This window comes from Erpetoichthys calabaricus, chromosome 2, assembly GCF_900747795.2.
Source record: "Erpetoichthys calabaricus chromosome 2, fErpCal1.3, whole genome shotgun sequence".
Lineage (NCBI taxonomy): Eukaryota > Metazoa > Chordata > Cladistia > Polypteriformes > Polypteridae > Erpetoichthys > Erpetoichthys calabaricus.
In genome coordinates, this window is record NC_041395.2 from 108,577,241 (window position 1) to 108,600,590 (window position 23,350).

The 23,350-nt window shown below is 38.7% G+C and overlaps 1 protein-coding gene across 16 annotated transcripts in view; it reads left to right on the forward strand.

The window, feature by feature from the left end:
* Window positions 1-23,350, forward strand: part of dgkza (diacylglycerol kinase, zeta a) — a 218,608-nt gene that overhangs the window by 93,145 nt on the left and 102,113 nt on the right. For 12 of the 16 annotated variants that reach the window (XM_051922702.1, XM_051922705.1, XM_051922694.1 and 9 more), the window contains 9 exons: window positions 1,715-1,823; window positions 2,214-2,309; window positions 21,032-21,109; window positions 21,404-21,460; window positions 21,929-21,985; window positions 22,165-22,233; window positions 22,327-22,398; window positions 22,790-22,906; window positions 23,236-23,307. In XM_051922702.1, coding sequence (XP_051778662.1) covers window positions 1,715-1,823; window positions 2,214-2,309; window positions 21,032-21,109; window positions 21,404-21,460; window positions 21,929-21,985; window positions 22,165-22,233; window positions 22,327-22,398; window positions 22,790-22,906; window positions 23,236-23,307 — 727 coding nt within the window. The remainder of the gene's footprint in view (window positions 1-1,714; window positions 1,824-2,213; window positions 2,310-21,031; window positions 21,110-21,403; window positions 21,461-21,928; window positions 21,986-22,164; window positions 22,234-22,326; window positions 22,399-22,789; window positions 22,907-23,235; window positions 23,308-23,350) is intronic. The other 4 variants (XM_051922706.1, XM_051922707.1, XM_051922697.1 and 1 more) reach the window with 1 other exon arrangement.

A 23,350-nucleotide genomic window follows, 5' to 3' on the forward strand; every position in this document is an offset into this window, starting at 1 on the left:
AACCGCCTTTTTAAGGTCATGCCATAGCATCTCAATTGGATTCAGGTCAGGACTTTGACTAGGCCACTCCAAAGTCTTCATTTTGTTTTTCTTCAGCCATTCAGAGGTGGATTTGCTGGTGTGTTTTGGGTCATTGTTCTGTTGCAGCACCCAAGATCGCTTCAGCTTGAGTTGACGGAACGGATGGCCGGACATTCTCCTTCAGGATTTTTTGGTAGACAGTAGAATTCATGGTTCCATCTATCACAGCAAGCCTTCCAGGTCCTGAAGCAGCAAAACAACCCCAGACCATCACACTACCACCACCATATTTTACTGTTGGTATGATGTTCTTTTTCTGAAATGCTGTGTTCGTTTTACGCCAGATGTAACGGGACATTTGCCTTCCAAAAAGTTCAACTTTTGACTCATCAGTCCACAAGGTATTTTCCCAAAAGTCTTGGCAATCATTGAGATGTTTCTTAGCAAAATTGAGACGAGCCCTAATGTTCTTTTTGCTTAACAGTGGTTTGCGTCTTGGAAATCTGCCATGCAGGCCGTTTTTGCCCAGTCTCTTTCTTATGGTGGAGTCGTGAACACTGACCTTAATTGAGGCAAGTGAGGCCTGCAGTTCTTTAGACATTGTCCTGGGGTCTTTTGTGACCTCTCGGATGAGTCGTCTCTGCGCTCTTGGGGTAATTTTGGTCGGCCGGCCACTCCTGGGAAGGTTCACCACTGTTCCATGTTTTTGCCATTTGTGGATAATGGCTCTCACTGTGGTTCGCTGGAGTCCCAAAGCTTTAGAAATGGCTTTATAACCTTTACCAGACTGATAGATCTCAATTACTTCTGTTCTCATTTGTTCCTGAATTTCTTTGGATCTTGGCATGATGTCTAGCTTTTGAGGTGCTTTTGGTCTACTTCTCTGTGTCAGGCAGCTCCTATTTAAGTGATTTCTTGATTGAAACAGGTGTGGCAGTAATCAGGCCTGGGGGTGGCTACGGAAATTGAACTCAGGTGTGATACACCACAGTTAGGTTATTTTTTAACAAGGGGGCAATTACTTTTTCACACAGGGCCATGTAAGTTTGGATTTTTTTTCTCCCTAAATAATAAACGCCATCATTTAAAAACTGCATTTTGTGTTTACTTGTGTTATATTTGACTAATGGTTAAATGTGTTTGATGATCAGAAACATTTTGTGTGACAAACATGCAAAAGAATAAGAAATCAGGAAGGGGGCAAATAGTTTTTCACACCACTGTATGCTTTGCATGTCTCCGCCTAAACATAGCATTCTCGAACATGCTTTGTCCATTTTAGGGGTTTAGGTACCAAAGACCTTGCAGGAACCAGTTCTAGATAGGGTACCAGTCCACTGCAAGCTCCAACCAAGCACACTCAGTCACGCAGAGCTAATTTATAGTCATCAGTTAAACGAACATAGCTATTTTTAAGAATGTGGTAGAAAATCCAGAAATATATCCCTTAATATTTGAAAGAGGAATTCGTGCAATGTAGCTTGCAGCTTTCTTATGTTTTCGTGAATTAATGTTATACATTTCTACATGTATCTCCCCTGTCATCTCTCTCTCTCTTTCTCTCCTTTGACCTATTGTCTGCTTTATGCAGTAAAGTAGATACCATCAAAGAGATCACTTGAGAAGCAATATAATAATTTCATTTCTGCAGCTTTACTGGTGCATGCTACAAAGATTTTTTTATCTCTTTTAGGAAGGCCATAGCCAAATCTGGACTTCAACATCTGGTAGCCCAACCAAGCTCAGTGGCTGTAGTGAAGACTGACCCAGACAGGGAGATTCGCAGCACTGTGGACTGGACTGTGAGTCCTGCAAGATGCAGATATTAGAATGATCCCTGTTTCCTCTTGAAAATTTGTTTTTGCAGCATTACCACTTATATCTGGCTGAATGCCTTGCTCTCATATTCTTTTCTTACCTGGCTCCTTAAAAGGCTTTTCTCCCCTTATTGCATACTTGCAGTAAGCCAGGCACATTTAAAAACATTTTAACTTTCTGCACCAATAACCTTTACCTTGCTCCCTAATTTATACTATCTTTTCAGCTGCCATTTTATTGTTTCAGCAAATGTTTTTCTAAGCGATATATTTCTCCTTTCTCAAACATGTGAATAATATTCTATGATGGTTGAAGTGGGATTGAAAATTGATTGTATTGCATTTCTTAGGTTTCTGGTATAATTTTTCTTGTAGGAGAGTGCCCTCTATGGAGACCACATCTGGTTTGAGACCAATGTCTCTGGGGATTTCTGCTACGTTGGAGAACAGAACTGCATCGCCAAGGCTCTGGTGAGCAATGACGTCTGATTTTATCTGGTACTCATAGTTACCCATTCTACCCTACAAAGACTTTTCGTAGTGCATTACATCCTAGTTTTAGCTGGAGCAGGACTTTGATTCCTTTGTAATTAAAAGCGTAAATCTTGAAATCCTTTCAGACAAATCTCCTTAAATTAGTTTCAAAATGTTTTGATAGTTTGCTTAAAATTAAAAATGATAATATTTTAGACATACAGTTAACCATATTGAAACATACATGATAGAAAGGCTAGAAATACACTACTAAATATAATATAGTAGTGTATACAACTCCAATTGCCAGCTCAAAGACATCTAACATATCTAACAGGATTTTCATCCTATAAATTTATATTAAAAACAAAATCGCCAGAAACTGAGCAGAACATCATTTACTTCTCTCCTTCACCTAAAGTAGGAACTTGTTCTTCTTGCAGTCTGCTAGTGAACTCTTGTATCTTTGGCTCTCTGCTGTGTTTGTTCCTGTGCTGACACCAGGCCATCAGACTTTTCAAGAGAAACACCCTTTTTGGATAAAAAATGCATCTGATAGGCCTGAGTGCCTGATGGTGAAAAGCTTTGTTTTCATTATGCTTTTTCTTAGTGATAATGAACAGACAACTATACAAAACTGCTTAGGGTCAATGAAGATGTAATTAAGCATGTTCCTCTATTTAAATATGAAAAGATTATTATGTCCTGTAAAGTATATGAGTGCTTTATGTTTTCAATGTAATTAATGCTTAACTTTGGATGGAAGCAAAAGTTTTTTTTTGTTTAAAGAACAAAACCTAATTACAAAATTCACCATATCAAAAGCAAGCAAAATAATACAGTATGTTCAGGAAAAGATCCATCAAATTCAGCCCTCAGCCCCAACTACTCAGAGAGGTATACAACAGGAGATTACTATTGAAAGTGGTTCTTAATATGGATTTAAACTGCAAATAAAAAAAATAAAATAATAAAAAAATACAGCATGGGCTGTGTAGTATTTACTTTTGAATTATCTTAATGAATTCTTGCCAAATTCTGAAAATATTCTGAACATATTCTTACAAAGAGGATAATATTTTTTCCAGTTTAAGATAACATGGAATGTCACTTTCCCACTGAGGTTTTGAGGCTGGATTGGTGTTTTGTCAGTTGACCAAACAGAGTCTTAGTGGAAACATTTTAGTATAGGATATCACAGTAGATTTTTCATGGCACAATCATATCCAATATAGTATTAATCCAAATATTTCTATTAAAGCACTAATGATGATTTTAAATTCAAAGCAATCTAGGTAATGTACCAAAAAGTTTGCCCAAAATGGTTTGAGCGTAGAGCATTCCCAACACGTTTGACCTAGCACTGTTGGCCTGAGAAACTCACTGACAGGTTGGATCTTTCCCTGGGTATATTTAAGACTAGAGGTTCTAAAACTTTCTAATCTAAAGAACCACGTTAGAAAATCAATATCATACTGGCAGCAAAGAAGAAGATTATCATCATAATGGCAGCTTTTAGTCATAAAGAGGCAGAAAAAATGGTGATATAATAAAAAGTTAATGCTTTTATTTCATTTCATGCATATTTCTCACATATTATTAAAAGAGAAAGTGGGAAACAAACACATTGTTAAAACAATACTCCTTCTATTCATTTTCTTAATTCATCTATCCGGGGCAGGATTGTTGGGCAGCTGGTGCCTATCACAGCACAGGGTAGAAGACAGGAAGAAAGAACCCTGGGACACAAAGTCAACCCATTATGGAATGAATACACACATACTAGGGCCACTTTAACATCACCAGTTCAATTAACCTGCATTTCCTGGGGGAAACACATAAAAAGAACATTCAAAATCTATGATTGGAGTACCTGGGTCTTGAACCTAAAACAAGTATTATCATTCAAAACAGGAATAGATTCCTGAGACATGTCACTATCAGTGCAAATGGCTTTGTAAAGCTGAGAGAGAAATTATTTGGATGAAGATGTGATGATATATGAAAGGTCATTTAACTTTTCCTCTTGACTCATGGTGCCAGTTAAAGAATAAAGTAATTAAAAAATTAATTAATTGAGGCCTCTTATTAACCTAGTCTTAAATAACTTATTTTTTGATGCTTTTTAAATGAGGTTCACCATTAACAAGCCATATTTCAAATGAGTTTGCAAATAGTTTAAGCATATCCTAGTTTCCATTTAACAATTCAGTTAATCAGATAATTAAAAAAAAGTTACATTATTCCTAAACAGTTTATTCTCTATTTGTATTTTATCCAGGCGATAGGATAAATCTTACTGAATAATTTGGGGAACAATCCAGTTTGAAATGTTTTAACTGACTGACCATTTCATAATTTCTGGTGTTCTTCCTGTTCTCTGTGATCAAACAAATATGCCTTTCACACTACCAATTGATGAATATTTATCGAACCACTTTAAAATAGTGTGACGAGAAGGAATTCTTCCTCACCAAGTCACATTAATTTTAAAGTAAATGTTCTTTCCACCTCGATTACAGATTTGCATTCAGTATGTGCTGTAATGGAGTACATGAGATGAGGCAACAAGCAGTAGTTCGTGGCAAATTAAACTGCATGACACACTGTATATATACTCCCGTCCAAGTCACTCGCATCATATCATTCAACATAGAGTTCTTACTTGGATAATCTCAGCAATTTTACTACACAATCATGCTGCAACCCATCACAGACATTTCCGTGGTTTCAAAAAGCACTGTTTTAGACAGTTGTAAACAAGATTAACATATATGAATGATGAACAATTTCTGGTTGAACTATGGCATGCTTCTTGCATAATGAACTGGAGTGTATTTTAAAAATGGTGGAATTCCACTCCTATTTTTAAATTTTAACAGAAATTTACCATCAAACCCTAAGATCATCAATGGGAAAATTCCTTGAAATTTGTTCATATACTCTGCAGATGCTGTCAGAATCTTCATGTAAACTAGCCTGTGTCACTTTATGACCCAAATATAGATTGTAGATAAGGAAAATCGATTAGCTTGCCTTAGGCAAAGCTTCTGATTTGTATATAGAATAAATAGTGTGTCAGTGGAGGATTAAATTTGGAGCAGAATAATTTTAAAGAATACAAATATATTATCAATATATAAATGCTATGACCCCTAGCGACTTCCATAAATTGAGGATTGAAATAAGGAATTTTCACATATGGGGCAGCAGATAGAAGTACCTCTACATAAAATATATTCTATATTGATTCCATATTTTAATAAATGGTAAACCACTGGATTGCGGGTACAATGTAAGACTATAAAGCACCACTTGAATCATCTTTGTATTTGTATTTTTTCAGGAAGTTTATCTCCATGTTACCTGCTGAGGTTTCAATAATTAGGGCTGCTGATTAATCACCATTAACATGAGCGATTTACATGTTAAAAATGTTTGCGATTACATTTTGTAATGCAACACCAAATGCGTTAATTAAATCTGGTTAATTTGACTGCACACACGTTGTTAATAAAGCAGAGCCAAACAAATCCAAGTCTATTTACAAGTATTTATCCAAGTATTTATCTTATATGTGCTCTTTGTCACTGCCTGGGCTTCTGCACATTTAATGTATGGGAGCTGTCTTCACTCCAGAATTAAAAGTGGAAAGTGATTGACATTGCCTTTCGAGAGTGAGATTTCCAGGCTGCTGTTAGGAACTGTTCCGATCAGTAGACAATCAGTGGTCTAGCCTCTAAATAAAAAAGAGAACCATCCATCCATTTTCTGGCACACATCCGGGTTCAAATTGAGGGGTGAACAGTTCAAGCAAAGATGTTCAGATGTCCCTTCTCTCTGTCACCTCCTCTAGCATCTCCAGGGTCAAAGTGTTCCCAGAACACCTGAGATATATGATCTCTCCAGCATGTCATGGGTCTGTCTTGAGGTCTCTTCCCTGTTAGACCTACCCAAAACACATCCCCTAGAGGCATTATTTTGATGAAGCAGCTGCATCTCCCAAATGTCTACAGTCTTCACCCTATCTCTCAGTCTGAGCCTAGACACCCTGAGAAGATAATTTCACCCACTTGCATCTGCTGTCTTTCGATCACTAGCCAAAGCTTGTGACTATAGGTGATGATAGGGACATAGATAAAGCAGTAAATCCAGAATTTTGCCTTTTGCCTCATATCTCTGTTCACCATGACTGACCAGTACAACATCTTCCTAACTGTAGATGCTATTCCAATCCACCTCTCCCTTCTTTCCTCACTTGTGAGCAAGAACCCAAATACATGAACGTCTTTGCTTGAGGGAGCACCTCCTTCCCAGCCTGGAGATGAGGAGTGAAAAAATGGTTCAGAAAATTAGTAATGTCTTATTTTTCATCTTTGTATCATTTTAAAGACAGAATTATTGACAGAACAAAAGTACTAGACTAATTTGCACTGTTGCCACACAGCGAACCACCTGGTTTGGGACCCGGGTGCAGTGATGTGGCTCAACTTTAAAAAAAAAAAAAAAAAAAAAAAAAAAAAAAAAAAAAAAATACTTTGAGCTGTTTACTGATTAGTGGTTCACTGTTTATTCAATTGATACTGCTACACAATTTTTTTCAATAACCTACCTGGAATAATTTAATATATCTAGGAATTTGGTTATTAAATCTTTTTTGAATTACAGTAATCCCTCCTCCATCGCGGGGGTTGCGTTCCAGAGCCACCCGCGAAATAAGAAAATCCGCGAAGTAGAAACCATGTGTTTATATGGTTATTTTTATATTGTCATGCTTGTGTCACAGATTTGCGCAGAAACACAGGAGGTTGTAGAGAGACAGGAACGTTATTCAAACACTGCAAACAAACATTTGTCTCTTTTTCAAAAGTTTAAACTGTGCTCCATGACAAGACAGAGATGACAGTTCCATCTCACAATTAAAAGAATGCAAACATATCTTCCTCTTCAAAGGAGTGCTTGTCAGGAGCACAGAATGTCACATAGATAGAGAAAAGCAAACAAATCAATAGGGCTGTTTGCTTTTAAGTATGCGAAGCACCGCGGCACAAAGCTGTTGAAGGCGGCAGCTCACACCCCCTCCGTCAGGAGCAGACAAAGAGAGAGAGACAAAGTTTGTTTTTCAATCAAAAATCAATACGTGCCCTTCGAGCTTTTAAGTATGCGAAGCACTGTGCAGCATGTCGTTTCAGGAAGCAGCTGCACAAAAGATAGCAACGTGAAGATAATCTTTCAGCATTTTTAGACGAGCGTCCGTATCGTCTAGGTGTGCGAACAGCCCACCTGCTCACACCCCCTATGTCAGGATCACAGATAGTCAGCGCAAGAGAGAGAGAAAAGTAAGTTGGGTAGCTTCTCAGCCATCTGCCAATAGCGTCCCTTGTATGAAATCAACTGGGCAAACCAACTGAGGAAGCATGTACCAGAAATTAAAAGACCCATTGTCCGCAGAAATCCGCGAACCAGCAAAAAATCCGCGATATATATTTAAATATGCTTACATATAAAATCCGGGATGGAGTGAAGCCGCGAAAGGCGAAGCGCGATATAGCGAGGGATCACTGTATATAGTATTTACTGAGCTATTTCTATTTTATTGAAAAATATTATAATACATGAAGAGGAGAGAGAAGTTGTGAGCTTGCGCTGATAGCGTGTTACCCCACATGACAAACCACCTGGATTGGGGCCCGAGTGTAGCGGGTGACATCTCAGCACCACACTGGAAAAGTGTGAGGTGTTTTTTTTTTTTTTTTTTTATATAAACGGTGGCTGGAGTGTCAATCCTGCACCAACCCCCACGTTTTCCCTGTAAATTGGAGGGCTGGATGCAGATTAATGTCATACTCGGAATGAAGCAATTGCAGGTTAAGAACCATGCTCAATGGTCCAGCAGAGTAGAGTCACTTCTGGTGTTTGTGGGATTGTGATATAGTGGGTCCACAGCTCCCATCAAAGGCCTGTTTTAAAATAAATAATCACCGCGCTCGCGGCTTAGCGATGGGGCGTGGTGGTTGTGTGGCTGAAGCGGTTCTCAGGGTGATTCGCAATGTAGGCGTTTTTCACCTTAGTGCACATGTCCGCATCCGTGATTGTTCCTGGGGCTGCTGATTTGCCACAGCTGCCATGCCCTCTTGATAAAATAGAAGCGTGAGTCGGCTAGGGGAGAGGAAAAAAAAAAAAAAAGAAAAAGAGAGACAACAGGTGAAAGAAAGCCGGAGGTTGCAGGAGAGCAGGAAGCTGCAGTAGCAGGAGAAAGTCGGTGCGGGAGAGTGAGCAAGCAAGCGACTGCATGCTCGCGTGCAGCTGATCAGGGAGCTTGGGTGTTAGGCCGACACCCGAGGAGTAGCAGTAGTGGTCGCTCCCGCAAGTTTATTCTGAAGGGCGGGAGTGACTGGAAGGCGGGTGACTGGCCGCGTAAGGCTGAGAAGGCTGCGGGAGTCGGGACTTGGGATGTGGTTTTCCCCAGCGTCAGAGCCCTGGTCGTTGGGAATCCCAAGTCGCTGTTCGGTGGTGCCTACCGGAGCCAGGGATCGGAGAGGCGAACGACCAACAGCAGAGTGAAGAGAAGGCCAGCTGCAGGAAGGGCAACTCCCCTGTTGAAAAGCCCAGACAAGGGAAGCAGGGGAGCCACCAGGTAAAAAGGCACCAAGCTTCTTGTTGTTGTTGATTTTTTTTAAAAAAAGAATGCATCCTGCATTATTTTAACCTCGTTGTTTTTAAGAAGACTTTTTTTCTGTTGTTTTTAACCTCCAAAACGTTTCACATCTGTTTTTATGGATTATTTATTTAATGAAGAGATTTTGGATCACTGCACATTATTTAATTTGGACATTGTTCTATTGTTTTAATAAAAGCATCTTGCACTTTTGCACCATCCCCATTGCTATGTTGTGCCTCACTGCTTAGCTCATCGGTAGCATTACCGACGGTGTTGGGTTTAAGGGCTCCCGGAATGAAGATGGGAGCATGCACGAACTCGCTTCGTCACAGGGATTCAAACCAACAACATTCCGATTGCCGGCACAAATCCCTAGCCACTGAGCCACCACTCCACTCCTATACATAAAGGAAATATGTAAAATGTCGATTAATATGCAGTTAGTTTTGATTAAAAATTTTAATTGTGTGATTGAGATTAATGTTTTTAATTGAACAGCATCCCCACTAAAATGTCTTCTTCAGTCCAGTGAGCTGGATAATTATAAAAACTGTGAATGTTAAAGTATGAGATAGAAAATTGTGACATGTTCTTTTCTGAATCTTTTAGTCTGTTCCATAGTCTGCACAGCAGGGTTTGGCCTAATGATGTAACATGGAATTCCATGCTAGTGGTAGTGTGAGGCACACAGTCAATTGAGTGACAACATCAACATCATGTGTTTGTCATTATTTTTGCCAATAATGTGAGTCTCTTTTTGTTAATCAGTTCTGAGCCTCAGTGTCTTAATTTTAACAGAGCAATTAAAACATGATCTATAAGCCCTTTTAGTAAGTAGTAAAAGGACAGGGGCAAAACATATTTTAGAAATAGTGCTTTCACATTCAAGTTGTTTCTGTGACATTCTTTTTTTGTTCATGTTAGATATTTTTGTTGCTGTCTTTATTATTACTGTTTTTTTACCTTACCTTTACGTATACATAGGCATGTTTTTGCAGCCTTGTAAAAATTGCCACTTCATTATAAAATTTGAATTGTTAAATAAGTTGCTATCATTTTTTAAAATTAGTTTTGTCTCGCCCTTTTGTTTATTTGGCTTTTTTTAGCAGAATCAAATTTGTTGGTCAAGGACACAATGACACTGCAACCATTAATGAAACAAACTGTTGACCTTGTAGAACATCTTGTGAGTCTTTAACCAACAAAAAAGGATACATGGAAAATGGTAGACAATATTTTAGTACTAGAGAAATTTCATAGTGAAAAGGAGAGGCTATTAAAATCCATCCATCCATTTTCGAACCTGCTGAATCCGAACATAGGGTCACGGGGGTCTACTGGAGCCAATCCCAGCCAACACAGGGCACAAGGCAGGAACCAATCCCGGGCAGGGTGCCAACCCACCGCAGGACTATTAAAATTTATATACCAAATACAATAAATTAATCTTAACATTTAAACTGAATGTGAAGAAATATAGCATAAAAAGAGTTTTACAGAAAGCGGCAACAGTGCTGACTCAGTGTTTGTCAAGCAGTCTGTAAAGGGGCTTTTGAAGATTAAAGCTGCTGGTGTCATAATGTCACATTTGTCTAACAGAAATGGTATAAACAGCATGGATGAGAATTGTGATGTTTTGGAACAATTTTTTACTGCAAATCCTAGCCGAGTTTTGAAAATGATTCACAATCAGACAGGAAGAGGGTGGCTCTCTGTCTATCCAACAGTGACACTGTCCATCCATTTGTCCATCTCCATCACTCACCCTCCTGTGTGTATGGTGTTAGGAGAAGAGGCAAGTTTGGGAAAGGCAAACATAGGGACACGATGGGCAAGGTAATTGCCCCCCAGGTGCAGTGAGTTGATTTTGATGGTGATGTCTTGCCATTCTCTTCTTCTTCTCTTTTTGATGAATCCATTGTTGTTCAAAGTGATGGACTCCTTCAATTATTGTCTGGCTCCAAAGCACGCAGTCCCCTGCAAGTGTCTTAGGCTGCATATGTGGAATGGAGCAGGCTTTGAGACAGCCTTGCTTGTCTTCACCAGGAGCCTTCTTGTTCTTCAGGGCTTGGACGGCAGTTTGGATTTCATGGAGAGTTAGATACTCATCCAATTCTGGGACCTGGGAAAGTTTGGGGATCTTCGCAAGGCCTGAAGGATTTGCTGGGTTCATTTTGTTCAACAGTTCTGAAAAGTGCTCTGCCCAATGATCCAAGATCTGTTGCTTGTCTTTGAGAAGCGCTGCACCATCTGTGGTCCATACTGGGGATACATTATGTCGAAAAGAACCATAAATTCCTGTGATGGCATTGTAGAACTCATAAGTCTTGTTTTCATCTGTTTCACCTGATTTCATTGGCCTTTTTGATCCACCAGTTGTTCTGAATTTCATGGAGCCTGCGTTGTGTAGTAAATCTAGTTTTTTTCCACTGCCGCAGGAGGGAAACTGATGATGGATTCGCAAGATGAGCTTGGAATGCTGCATTATTGGCGAAGAGAGAATCTTGTCTGTGGCCTCCTTGAACCTGTCTGGATTCTTCCTCTTGGAAAATCCAAGGGCTTTCTTGGAGGAGGACTCCAGGGCTGTGAGCAGCGAGGTCCATTGTTCATCGACTTCAGGATTGGTTGTCATGATGTCACCATCTGTGGTTTGGGTCTGGATGTGTTCAAGCTGAGTGTGAAGATGACTTGTCAATGTGTTTCTGGTGTCAGTGGTTGCAAGGAATGCAACATTGAAGCACGGCTTGGAGGATTGTCTTCTAGTAGGTGATCTAAATACAGTACGGAGGATGAACAGGGAAAGTCTATAGTCTGTCCAGCATTCTGTTCTTTGCATTGCTCGTGTGATCAGGACATCCTGGAGATCACACTGACGGATAATCCTATAGTCCAAGACGTACCAGTTCTTTGGTCGAGGATGCATCCATGTTGTCTTATGTTTGTTGGGGAGCTAAAATATTGTGTTGGTAAAAGACAGGTTGCTCCGCACAGAAGGATAAGAATTGGAGCCCATTAGCGTTCATGTTTCCAGTTCCATGTTTCCTGATCACATCATTCCAGATGTCAGAACTCCTTTCAACTTGTGCATTGAAGTCTCCAAGTATGGCAATCTTGTCTGATGCAGGAACATTCTTGACTGCTTTGTCAAGGAGAGCATAGAAGTTGTCCTTTTCTTCCTCTGTTGAATCCAGCCTAGGAGCATATGCACTGATGATTGTCACATGGGATCCTTTCTCCAGTGGAACATACAGGGTCATTAAGTGCAAGCTGACACCATCAGATGACTCTGATAACTCTTTTCGGAAGGAGTTTGTTCTTGGCAGCAAGGCTGATTCTGTGGATCCACATCTCTGACTTTGGTCAGCCTTTCCAGAAGAATGTATATTCGTCTGTGGTTTCAGTGATGGATCCTTCATTAGCAAGATGAGTCTCACCGAGGGCACAGATGTCTGCCTTGCAACGTTGGAGCTTTAAGGCTGTGAGGGCTGTTGCCTGAGGTGTTCGGTTGGTAGTGGTCAAATCCAAGAGTGTGCGGACATTCCAAGAAGCTAGGATGAAAGATTTTGAAGTTTTTTGATCGCATGTAGATTTGTGACTCACAAAGTGCATTTTTCTGGCTGTGTACAGATGGGACAAACTTTTTTAGGATGCCTTTTATTGACTCCTCTCCATCAAGGATAGTCGTACTATTCTTGAAAAAGGCTGAGTAATCACACCAGCAGGACACAGTGTGCTTCTAAACGGCCATTACACCAATGCTGCTAAACATGTGGTTTCTATACTAAGAACATACACCTAATGGTTGTTCTCTTCATTTGTTGCCCATCGCCATAGCACTTTGGTGCAGGAGAAAGGATATGGAAGATAGATGGAAGAAAGAGCCTGTGCAAAGGAGCTGTTAATACTGGTGGCAATGAGGGTGTGCAGTCCTCAATTACACTGCTTCACTTCTGGTTGGGAATCTATGTGGCAAGCCAAGCGCAAGACGATGAGGTATGGCAGGAAGTTGTATCACTTTGGATGGAGTCTTTGTGGAATGGTAGGGTGGTTGAGTCAGTCTTAGTCAAGACCTCACCTCTGACCATACTGCCATGGGTGGCCCTACCAGGAGTACAGTAATCCCTCGCTATATCGCGCTTCAACTTTCGCAGCTTCACTCTATCGCGGATTTTATATGTAAGCATATTTAAATGTATATCGCTGATTTTTTGCTGGATCGCGGATTTCTGCGGACAATGGGTCTTTTAATTTCTGGTACATGCTTCCTCAGTTGGTTTGCCCAGTTGATTTCATACAAGGGACGCTATTGGCAGATGGCTGAGAAGCTACCCAACCAGAGCGCGTATTACGTATTAAATAAAACTCCTTAACTATATTGTGAGCACGGGGGCTGTTCGCACCCCTAGAGGATACGGCCGCTCCTCAAAAAACGCTGAAAGATTACCTTCACATTGCTCTCTTCCTTGCTGGGCTTACATATGGCTGCTTTATCAAGCAATATGCTTCCCACACTGTGCTTCGCATACTTAAAAGATCAAACAGCACGTATTGATTTTTGATTGTTTGCTTTTCTCTCTCTCTCTCTCTCTTGCTCTGACATTCTCTGCTCCTGACGGAGGGGGTGTGAGCAGGGGGGCTGTTCACACTCCTAGATGATACGGATGCTTGTCTAAAAATGCTGAAAGATTACCTTCATGTTGCTCCCATCTGTGCAGCTGCTTTGTCAAGCGACATGCTTCCCGCACGGTGCTTCGCATACTTAAAAGCTCGAAGGGCACGTATTGATTTTTGATTGTTTGTTTTTCTCTGTCTCTCTCTCTCTCTCTCTCTCTGACATTCTCTGCTCCTGACAGAGGGGGTGTGAGCAGAGGGGCTGTTCGCACACTGGCCTAGAGGATACGGACGCTCCTCTAAAAAATGCTGAAAGACTACCTTTACATTGTACATCCTTGCAGCTGCTTTGTCTGGCGGTGCTTCGCATACTTAAAAGCCAAACAGCCCTATTGATTTTTGTTTGCTTTTTTCTCTCTCTCTCTCTCTCTCTCTCTCTCTGACATTCTCTGCTCCTGACGTGCACTTCTTTGAAGAGGAAGATATGTTTGCATTCTTTTAATTGTGAGATGGAACTGTCATCTCTGTCTTGTCATGGAGCACAGTTTAAACTTTTGAAAAAGAGACAAATATTTATTTGCAGTGTTTGAATAAAGTTCCTATCTCTCTATAACCTTCTGTGTTTCTGTGCAAATCTGTGACCCAAGCATGACAATATAAAAATAACCATATAAACATATGATTTCTACTTCGCGGATTTTCACCTTTCGTGGGGGGTTCTGGAACGCAACCCCCGCGATCGAGGAGGGATTACTGTACACAACACCTGACGGCATCGCTCAGGGAATTGTTGATCATGGAAACCACTCTACCACATTAAGGCATTGACTCAATGGAGGGGGGTGTAGATGAGGCAACTGAGGATTATACATACATTTGGAACATTTAGTCAGAGTTAGCACTGTGGCATGAGTACTGTGACACTGTTGTAATTTACTGATATTTCCCACCAGTTAATAATTAAATCAAGAGGTGATAAAGATAGTCAAAGTATTTCTGCACCAAAACTAAACAGGTATGTTCTGACTCTGGTAATTTTTCATAGATGATAGACTGAAATTCTGACTGCAACAGAGATGTGTTAATCAAGGGCTGAACAAAGTTCAACAGTGACTTCAAGCCTAGCCATTAAAGGTACTGAGTCAATCTTGCATAAAATGAGGCTTTCTGGGTTCTCTAGGTAATCCCACGAGAAATTAGTCAGCTTTGTTTGTGTTCAGTTTAGGGCTGTAACTAACAATTATTTTGATAATCTATTAGTCTGATGATTATTTTGTAGATTAATGAATTATTTGGATTGTAAAAAAATTAAAGATTTATTATTTTTATTTTAAATTAAATACTAAAAGTGCATGAAATGAAACTTTTCACCAAAAAACAGGTTTGTATAACATTTTCAAAAAAGTATTTTTAAAAAATGAACTACTTATAGATATTTTAAATGAAATATTAGGTTTTATAAAACTTGAATATAATAAAATGAAAATAAATAACTTGGTAGCACTTCTGGTTCTGGTTGTGCAATGAACACACACACAATTCCCTTAAAAACAAAAAAGTTTTCAATAAATTAAAATAAACTTGAAAAGGGGTTTATACACTTAAAATCACATTAAACCAACACTTTAAAGTTAAACATATAGTTTAAGTTAAAATTTATGTTTTACTTTTCTGTGAAAGCAACATTTTACTGGAAAAGCATCAGGAAAGTATCTGACCACCACAGAAGAGTCTATTGTACTATCTTGAATAAAAAAATAAAAAACACTCAAATATAGCAAGTGAAAATCTGAATGTTTACTAGCTAATGGCTAATTACTTATGTTTAGTCACCTATCATAAAATGTTTTATTCACATTGTAGAGGGCTGAACTATGACTTAAAGTATTCCTCACTTCAAACTGAAGGTCATGTCATTATGCCCAGTCTAGCAAACACTGTGTCCAGGTATTTGTATCATATAATGCTGAAGTAACATTCAACTTACTAAGGTGATGGCAACTCTTTCTCCTCCACAGAGCATGTAATGGTATGTTCCCTGTTCAAATGTTCGTGCATCACCATTGTGTTTTGGTACCATATGGGGTCAGATCTACACATTGTGCAACTCACAGCCTTTTTTTTTTTTCTGCGTGCAGAGCAAAGTGCTCCCAAAGTCTGGAAGTCTTAGGTTGCACCATCTTTTCTTTCAATTTCTTAGTCTACCATTCTTGAGATGCGTTAACAACTGAATGAGGGAATGACACAATAGCACTGCACAACAGCCTGAGCCTAAGGATGTAATCAGCTAATCAATGAAAGTGATTGTTGGCAGCTTTTTTAGTAATCAATTATTATCTATTCTGATGATTAACTGTTGCAGCCCTAGTTGAGTTGGGGAGTCTTTGCAGGCATTCAGGCATAGAGATGATTAGGACAGGCATGTTTACCATGGGGGCGGCACGGTGGCGTAGTGGGTAGCGCTGCTGCCTCGCAGCTGGGAGACCTGGGGACCCGGGTTCGCTTCTCGGGTCCTTCCTGCGTGGAGTTTGCATGTTCTCCCCGTGTCTGCGTGGGTTTCCTCCGGGCGCTCCGGTTTCCTCCCACAGTCCAAAGACATGCAGGTTAGGTGGATTGGCGATTCTACATTGGCCCTAGTGTGTGCTTGGTGTGTGGGTGTGTTTGTGTGTGTCCTGCGGTGGGTTGGCACCCTGCCCGGGATTGGTTCCCTGCCTTGTGCCCTGTGTTGGCTGGGATTGGCTCCAGCAGACCCCCGTGACCCTGTGTTCGGATTCAGCAGGTTGGACAATGGATGGATGTTTACCATGACGTGTTTGCAATGAGGAAACTAGGCAATTCTTGAAAGATAGAAGGTCGCTGAAATGTTTGAATTGAAGATACAGAATGAGACTTTAATAGATTATTCTGAATACATGCACAGAAACATCAGAATAGTGAGCATCACCCAACATTTTAAGTTTCTGTAGGGGTCTAATGAATAATACAGGTTCAGAAGAAAAGTGTATTATTACACAACTAGCTACATATAAATACTATGACTCTGAACAACACAACAGGACTTTTGTTGATTATATGAAGAAGCACCTCATGCCTTGGTTTCCCAATAGTAGACACTGCAGAGGGATATGGAGGGGAAGAAAATGTTCATGTTAGCAGCACTCTGGTTCTATACCCCTTCTCACCCAACCTTCCATAGCCTCATATAACTCAGTTTTCAGCTACTCCTATAATTCCATCAGTCCATTTAAACTGTCAAGGGAGAATGTTTATAGTAATCTGTTAAAAAGGGAAACTTGTGAGCAGATAAGAGGACATACAAGAATAGCATTCAATATACATCTTATCCAGTGGTCAATCTTGATGATTTTAAGAAAATCCACTCCTCATATTCAAGACAGTGTTCCAGATGGCTGTAAAATAAAGAAAATGAAATATATTCCTTAGTAGCAAATTCTCTATATACAAATCGGTGAAGACAAGACTGTGTACAGAATAAACTCAAAATATTCTACCTCCGGATTTTCACCTGTCACAAACTACTATTTTTCTGTTCTGTTATCTGCTATTTCATGCCATATTCATTGAATGAAAACATTCAATACATCCAAATAAGTGTGGCTATTTTTGCAACTTTGTCACCTTGTTGACAATGAAAAACTGTGATATTCATATGGATTTCGGAGATCATAAGGCTATGCTACAAACTTGAATGGTAAAGTATACAAGGAACACCTTATGCCATAAAATAGCTATAACATGAGCCCGCCTAGCACCCCTCAAAATAAACTGCATGTGTAATGAACGTCTTACATGTACTAAGAATGCATTTCCAGAATAAGAAATGCTTTCATAGATTATATGTTTGTGGTTTGTCCCCTTTAAAGAAATCTCTTTTATCTTTAATGAACCACATTAAATACTTCACACCCTCTAACCACTCTTTAAAATGATTTATAAAACTAGCAAAGAGATTACAAAAGAAAGGAGTCAGACCATGTTTTCAAGGAGTCAAAATACACACAGTTTTCTCATCTCCTGTCAGTTGTGTAAAAACTGATGTTAGAAGATTTATACATGCTTAAAGAAATTTCATTACAGGTGAGTCAACCTGTCTTTTTTAACAGGTAATTAGTTGCTGTTAATGTAATGCATCTATGAACTCATAAAATGTAGAAGGTTAAGTTGTGATGGGTAACCTAAAGAGAATAAATAATTAAAATCATGTTGTAACTTTAAACAAACTTACACTAAACAAAAGCTACAGTGATGAAGTGGCAATTTATATGGAGATTTTGATCATCCTGCTGCTTTTTTGTCAATGTTTAAAATAATCTAATGTGGAGATCTCTTTTTTTTTCTAAGTATGTTAAGATAAGTACATTTTATAATTCTCTTTTTTATTATACGAAAAAGCATCTTTCTTAAGAGATCCTGCTTGTCAATATTAAAGGAAATTTTGCAAGGTGAACAAAGTATATTCTGTTAGACAGTGGAGTGTAACTTATGAACTTCTACACAAAGATAATGACAGATAATGTGGGTGGGATGTTACTTAGGCTTTTTTTAACAAGGAAGAGATACCTTATTAAGCCATAGATATCTCTGTGATACAGACGTCCAAAAACATGTAATAGATTAGATCTATCCGGAAAAGCAAAATGCAACTGATATTAAAGGGGTATCTTGATTAGTATGCTTCCTCAATGTTACATTGAAAACAGGGAAAATGTTTTAAATCAGAGTGACTGAAGGGATGGTCTGCATTTTCAAAAGGAAGGCCATAGTATTAATTCCATTTTCTAAAGGATCATATTCCTCATGGGGTTGGGTTATAGATACTGGCTAATAGCAGACACCCTAATTCAGCAAACCTAGCTGTGGCCTTATGAGAGTTTGCCTATCCTGTCTATACATGTTTTGTGACCCATGGTGAAAATCACCAAATTTGCATCCCATATTCCTACAGATCATCTAATGTGACCTACCTCAATTTGTATATGAAATGTCCCAACACTGCACTCTGTGTGGATGAAACTGGACAAACACTCCACCTAAGAATGAATTTACACAAGTTCCACGTTACGCATGTAATAGGGATGTTCCTGTAGGAGCTCGCTTCAGCAGCAATGAACACTATGAGAAGGACTTTAAAGTCACAGTGCTTATAGGCAACTTTAAGATACTATAAGAGAGAAAGGAATGGGAAGTTAAAGTGATTCTAAAATGTAATACATTACAAAATGGTTTAAATAGAGAAAAGAGTTTTATGACCAGACATGAGAATTATTTACATCTCTCTGACTGACCCAGACAATTTGATTACAGGACCACATTTTATGGAAAACTCATCAGAAATTTCAAAAGAATTTGTTGGACAGTTATCTTATCAGAAGATCTTGATTATGCATTGTTCTCTCTTGCTAAATGAAACTTAGGCTTGAGAGGTCTATTAATTTTTTACATTGAAGATGACCCACTTAAAGGTTTTCCAATGCTGTCTCTGTCCTAGTGTGTTTATATAAACACATAGAACTCCAGTTTCTGTATTACAACCTACCTGAAGCAGGGGCCTGAGCTGCCTCAAAATCCTGCATATTGTATTCTGTTCAGTTAGCCAATAAAAAGTATCAATTTGCTTGACTTCTTATTGTTTATAAACTGCAAAAGTTTATTTAGAGGTGTAGTAACAAAAGGTAAGAACCACTAATTAATAAGATCAAGGATAAAACTGAAGTTATAAGTGTATTTTGCCACTTTACATATGCATTTCCATTCAATGACAGTAAAACATTCTAGTTGTCAGATATTCCTGCAGGTGCAATATGTCAGCCCACTACCAAAGTATGCATATTACTACGCGGAGTTCCATCATCCTAAATATGATTAAAAATAACAAGTTTTAAATGTGAATTTAGAGGTTACCCTGTATAATCTAGCTCTATATCCATATGTTTAGTATCTCTTTCCCAGCTTGGTCCTTTTAAAACAGAATGATTGTATAAAATTCTGCAATATCAGTATTCAGGCGAAATTCAGATATATTTTTCTTGATCTCTGTTTCTTTTCTCTGGGTGTTTCTCAGCTACTTTCATTGCCTCTGTTAAAAGCTTGACTACTAAGTACAAAAGATTTCTTTTGTGTCCTGAAATAGATAAATCTATTTTCCGGCCAGTCTACATTTATAGTTGCACTGGAGTGAGAAGTCAAGTAAAATGACACCTTTTATTGGCTAACTAAAAAAGATTACATTATATAAGCTTTCGAGGCAACTCAGGCTCCTCCTTCAGGCAAGATGTAGATGCATAAAGAAGGGGCCTGATTTGCCTCGAAAGCTTGCATATTATAATCTTTTTTAGTTAGCCAATAAAAAGGTATCATTTTACTTGACTTCTCACTACATTCATTATGGCTAACACGGTACAACACCCTAGTACTACTAGTTGCACTGGAAAAATATGGATGATGTTAAAATATTTTGAGACTTTTCAAATTTTCAAACATTTCCCTTAACAGAAATTTAAAAAAAGAATATTTAGTGAAGATTTATACATGAAATGAATTTCACATATTGTAAAAGCAGCTACAATTATGAGAACAAAGCATGGGTATAGTTGAAATTTTAACTATAATGTTTTAAGCACAAAACCAGAAAAAACACGGAGCCTTTTGCTTTTGTTAATTTTGTGCTGCCATGTAATATTATTAATCTTATCATTTAAAGTCTGGCACGAGATATGTGTCAATTAACATCAATATTACGCTCAGAATTTTCATGTACAGTACAGTACTCCATTAAGTAGATATTAGCTGTAAACTAGTGATCATCTAGATGGGAATTTTAATTGAATATTTGTTAAACAAGTAATTTGAGAAAGAAACTTGCATTAAGTCCTAGGTGGAGATCTGACATCTCTGTAAAAGAAGTCAGATGAAGCCCATTATTTATTTATGAGACCATAGAACATGCTGAGAACCTCTTGCTCCCATTGTCCTGTTAACACACAGTCCAAATCTATAACTGTGTTCTGTTCTAACTTATTTTCCATTGTGTATTTATAGTTTTGGACTTTAGAAGGTTTTCTATTCCAGTTCTTTGCCTTGTTTCTCATTTTTTAATTGTTGTTGCCACAATAGAGCTTTTAGACTTTCTTCTCCCAGATGGATACTTACAATTTAGTCAAAAGTGGCCCTTATTATTTCTGTAGCCTTAAGAGCCTAGCTCTGAATTTATTTATTAATATTATATATTGCATTTTAAAAGCAGATGGTCACAGCATTGATGGACTGTGAGCATCCTCTAGTGGCTGCTTGACAAAATGTATTCAGCTCTGAATCGTTTAGTTCAGATTAAATTATATATATAATCTTGGGGTCATTCCTGACAGTTATAACATGACAACAACACTGATGAAGAATTTCTTGTTTTTTGTTTTTTTTTTACCCCCAGCAAAAATCCGTCCCTCGGAAGAAATGTGCAGCCTGCAAGATTGTTGTACACACCCTGTGCATAGAGCAGTTGGAAAAGGTTAGTATATGAATGGCTAGGTCATATAAAACTATGAAATAAAACTTGGAAGGTTGCCAGTATTAACAGTTATTTATTATCATTTATGTCAGTAATAGACTTGCTTAATGAACGGGACACTTTATAGCCTTTCCTTCACATGCTTGAAGACAAACAAGGCTAAGCAAGGTTTCTGTGCATGTATTTACCCTGTAGTCTAAAACCTGAGTAGTTAAAAGATTGTTTTTTGGTGATGGGGGCCTCATGATTGTCAAGTGGATTATGCCTCACCACTATCTCCACTCCATTCCTCAGCTGGGAGAAGCAGATGATCAACGGCTGTATGATCCCACAACCCTGCCAGGGTGTCCAGTGAGAATTTTGTTCCCATTTTAATCGGCCTTTTTCTGTCTTTTGATTGACTGTTGGGTTTTCTGACTTCCAGTGACTTTTCTCCAATGTTAAATTTTCAGTTCAGACAAATAAAAAGAGTTATTCTGATCTTTTGAAATGTCCTCAGTAGCCCTGACCAGTAATGGCATGGAAATGATAGAAGGTGTTTTCAACATGGCACAGCTGTTTTAACAGTAAGGGATCCGGGATAATGTGGGTGCCAATTTATTAGGACCTTGATATTTCACTATAGAAACTGACTTTCCTGGTTTTTGTGTGATGGGATCTAATCTAAATTTGGAATCTCTGGGAGGTAGAAGGGTTTATGAGATTTAATGATTTTTTTTTTTTTATTTATTTTTATAAATCGTGACATCACACATTTTCTCCTTTTCTGCCTCTGCACCCTTTTTATCTAGCCAATCAGTTATTCTTTTCACCATATAGATTTGTTTCCGGTGCAAACCATCTTTCAGGGAATCAGGGTCCCGTAATGTGCGAGAGGTAAGGAAATTTAAGACCAAACTTCTTGTTATTGTCTAGCATGTCATTCAGAAAAACCCTGTTTTTCACTCTCAAACATCCCTATCCACATCAGCCTTCCACTGAGTGTTTATTAAGGAAGTTTTCACCCATGATACCTAGTTAAACCAAGATTTTATTATTCTCTTCATTTTCCACAGCCAGCCTTTGTTCGTCATCACTGGGTTCACCGGAGAAGGCAAGATGGCAAGTGTAGGCAATGTGGTAAGGTAAGATGCCTTCTAAACTGTCATTCTGTTAGCATGGTTAGATGTTTTTAATTTTACCTTTTCTAATCCTGCACTTTCTGATTGCTCTGCCAGGGATTTCAACAGAAGTTTGCTTTTCACAGCAAGGAGATTGTAGCCATCAGCTGCTCCTGGTGTAAGCAGGCGGTGAGTGACTGAACTGTCATAATATTCAACATACTCAGGTCATGTCTGTATCCTTCCACAGGTACCTTATCAACATGAATCTACAGGGGAACCTGTCAGACTTCATCTACCAACCAATTCTGACAACCTCCAGTGTGCACCATGTTTATGTGATCCCTCCAATGCCATTTTTGTCTTCAGCCACTTATACTAGACTGCATTCATGCATATTTTGTCTATGATATTTTAGTAGTGCACTACTAAGTTCCTCTTCACTGCATCTTATAATTTGTGATGTCCTGTCTGGTCTTTGTTGCATTGCTGTTCAGTTCCTTTTATTCAGTCCACGTATCATTTATTTCCACATTTATTATCTGATTAAGCAACAGAAATATGTTCTTCATTTATTCAGTATCATAACAAGGTGAGCTGCTTCATGCTACAACAGATTGAGGAGCCTTGTTCATTGGGAGCCCATGCAGCTGTCATAGTCCCACCTACCTGGATTATCAGGGTTAGGCGGCCCCAGGTAAGACATATCAGCTCTTAGATTTCTTCCAGTCCCTCTTGCATACCCTATGGCAGCGTTTCTCAACCTTTAAGTATTTGTGACCTGAGTATTCATAACAGTTTTAATTGCGCCCCCCTAACGTTTTTTTGAAACACTAATAAAATTTATTCCTATATTTTTTGCTGCTGATACACCGCTACAAGTTTAAAATTTCCCTACGAATAACGAAATTACGGGGGCGCGCCCCACAGTTTGAGAACCACTACCCTATGGAATGGATTAATGAGGGATAACTGATTTTTTTTTTTTTCTTTTAGTTCCTTTTTCACCATGTTTTCTGCTTATAGACTTCCCTGAAATCAAGCAAGAAAAAGAAGCGAACATCATTCAAGCGCAAGTCCAGTAAGAAGGGAGCTGAGGTGAGGCTTGTCAGTGGAGTTTACTCATTGTGTAAAGTTCATA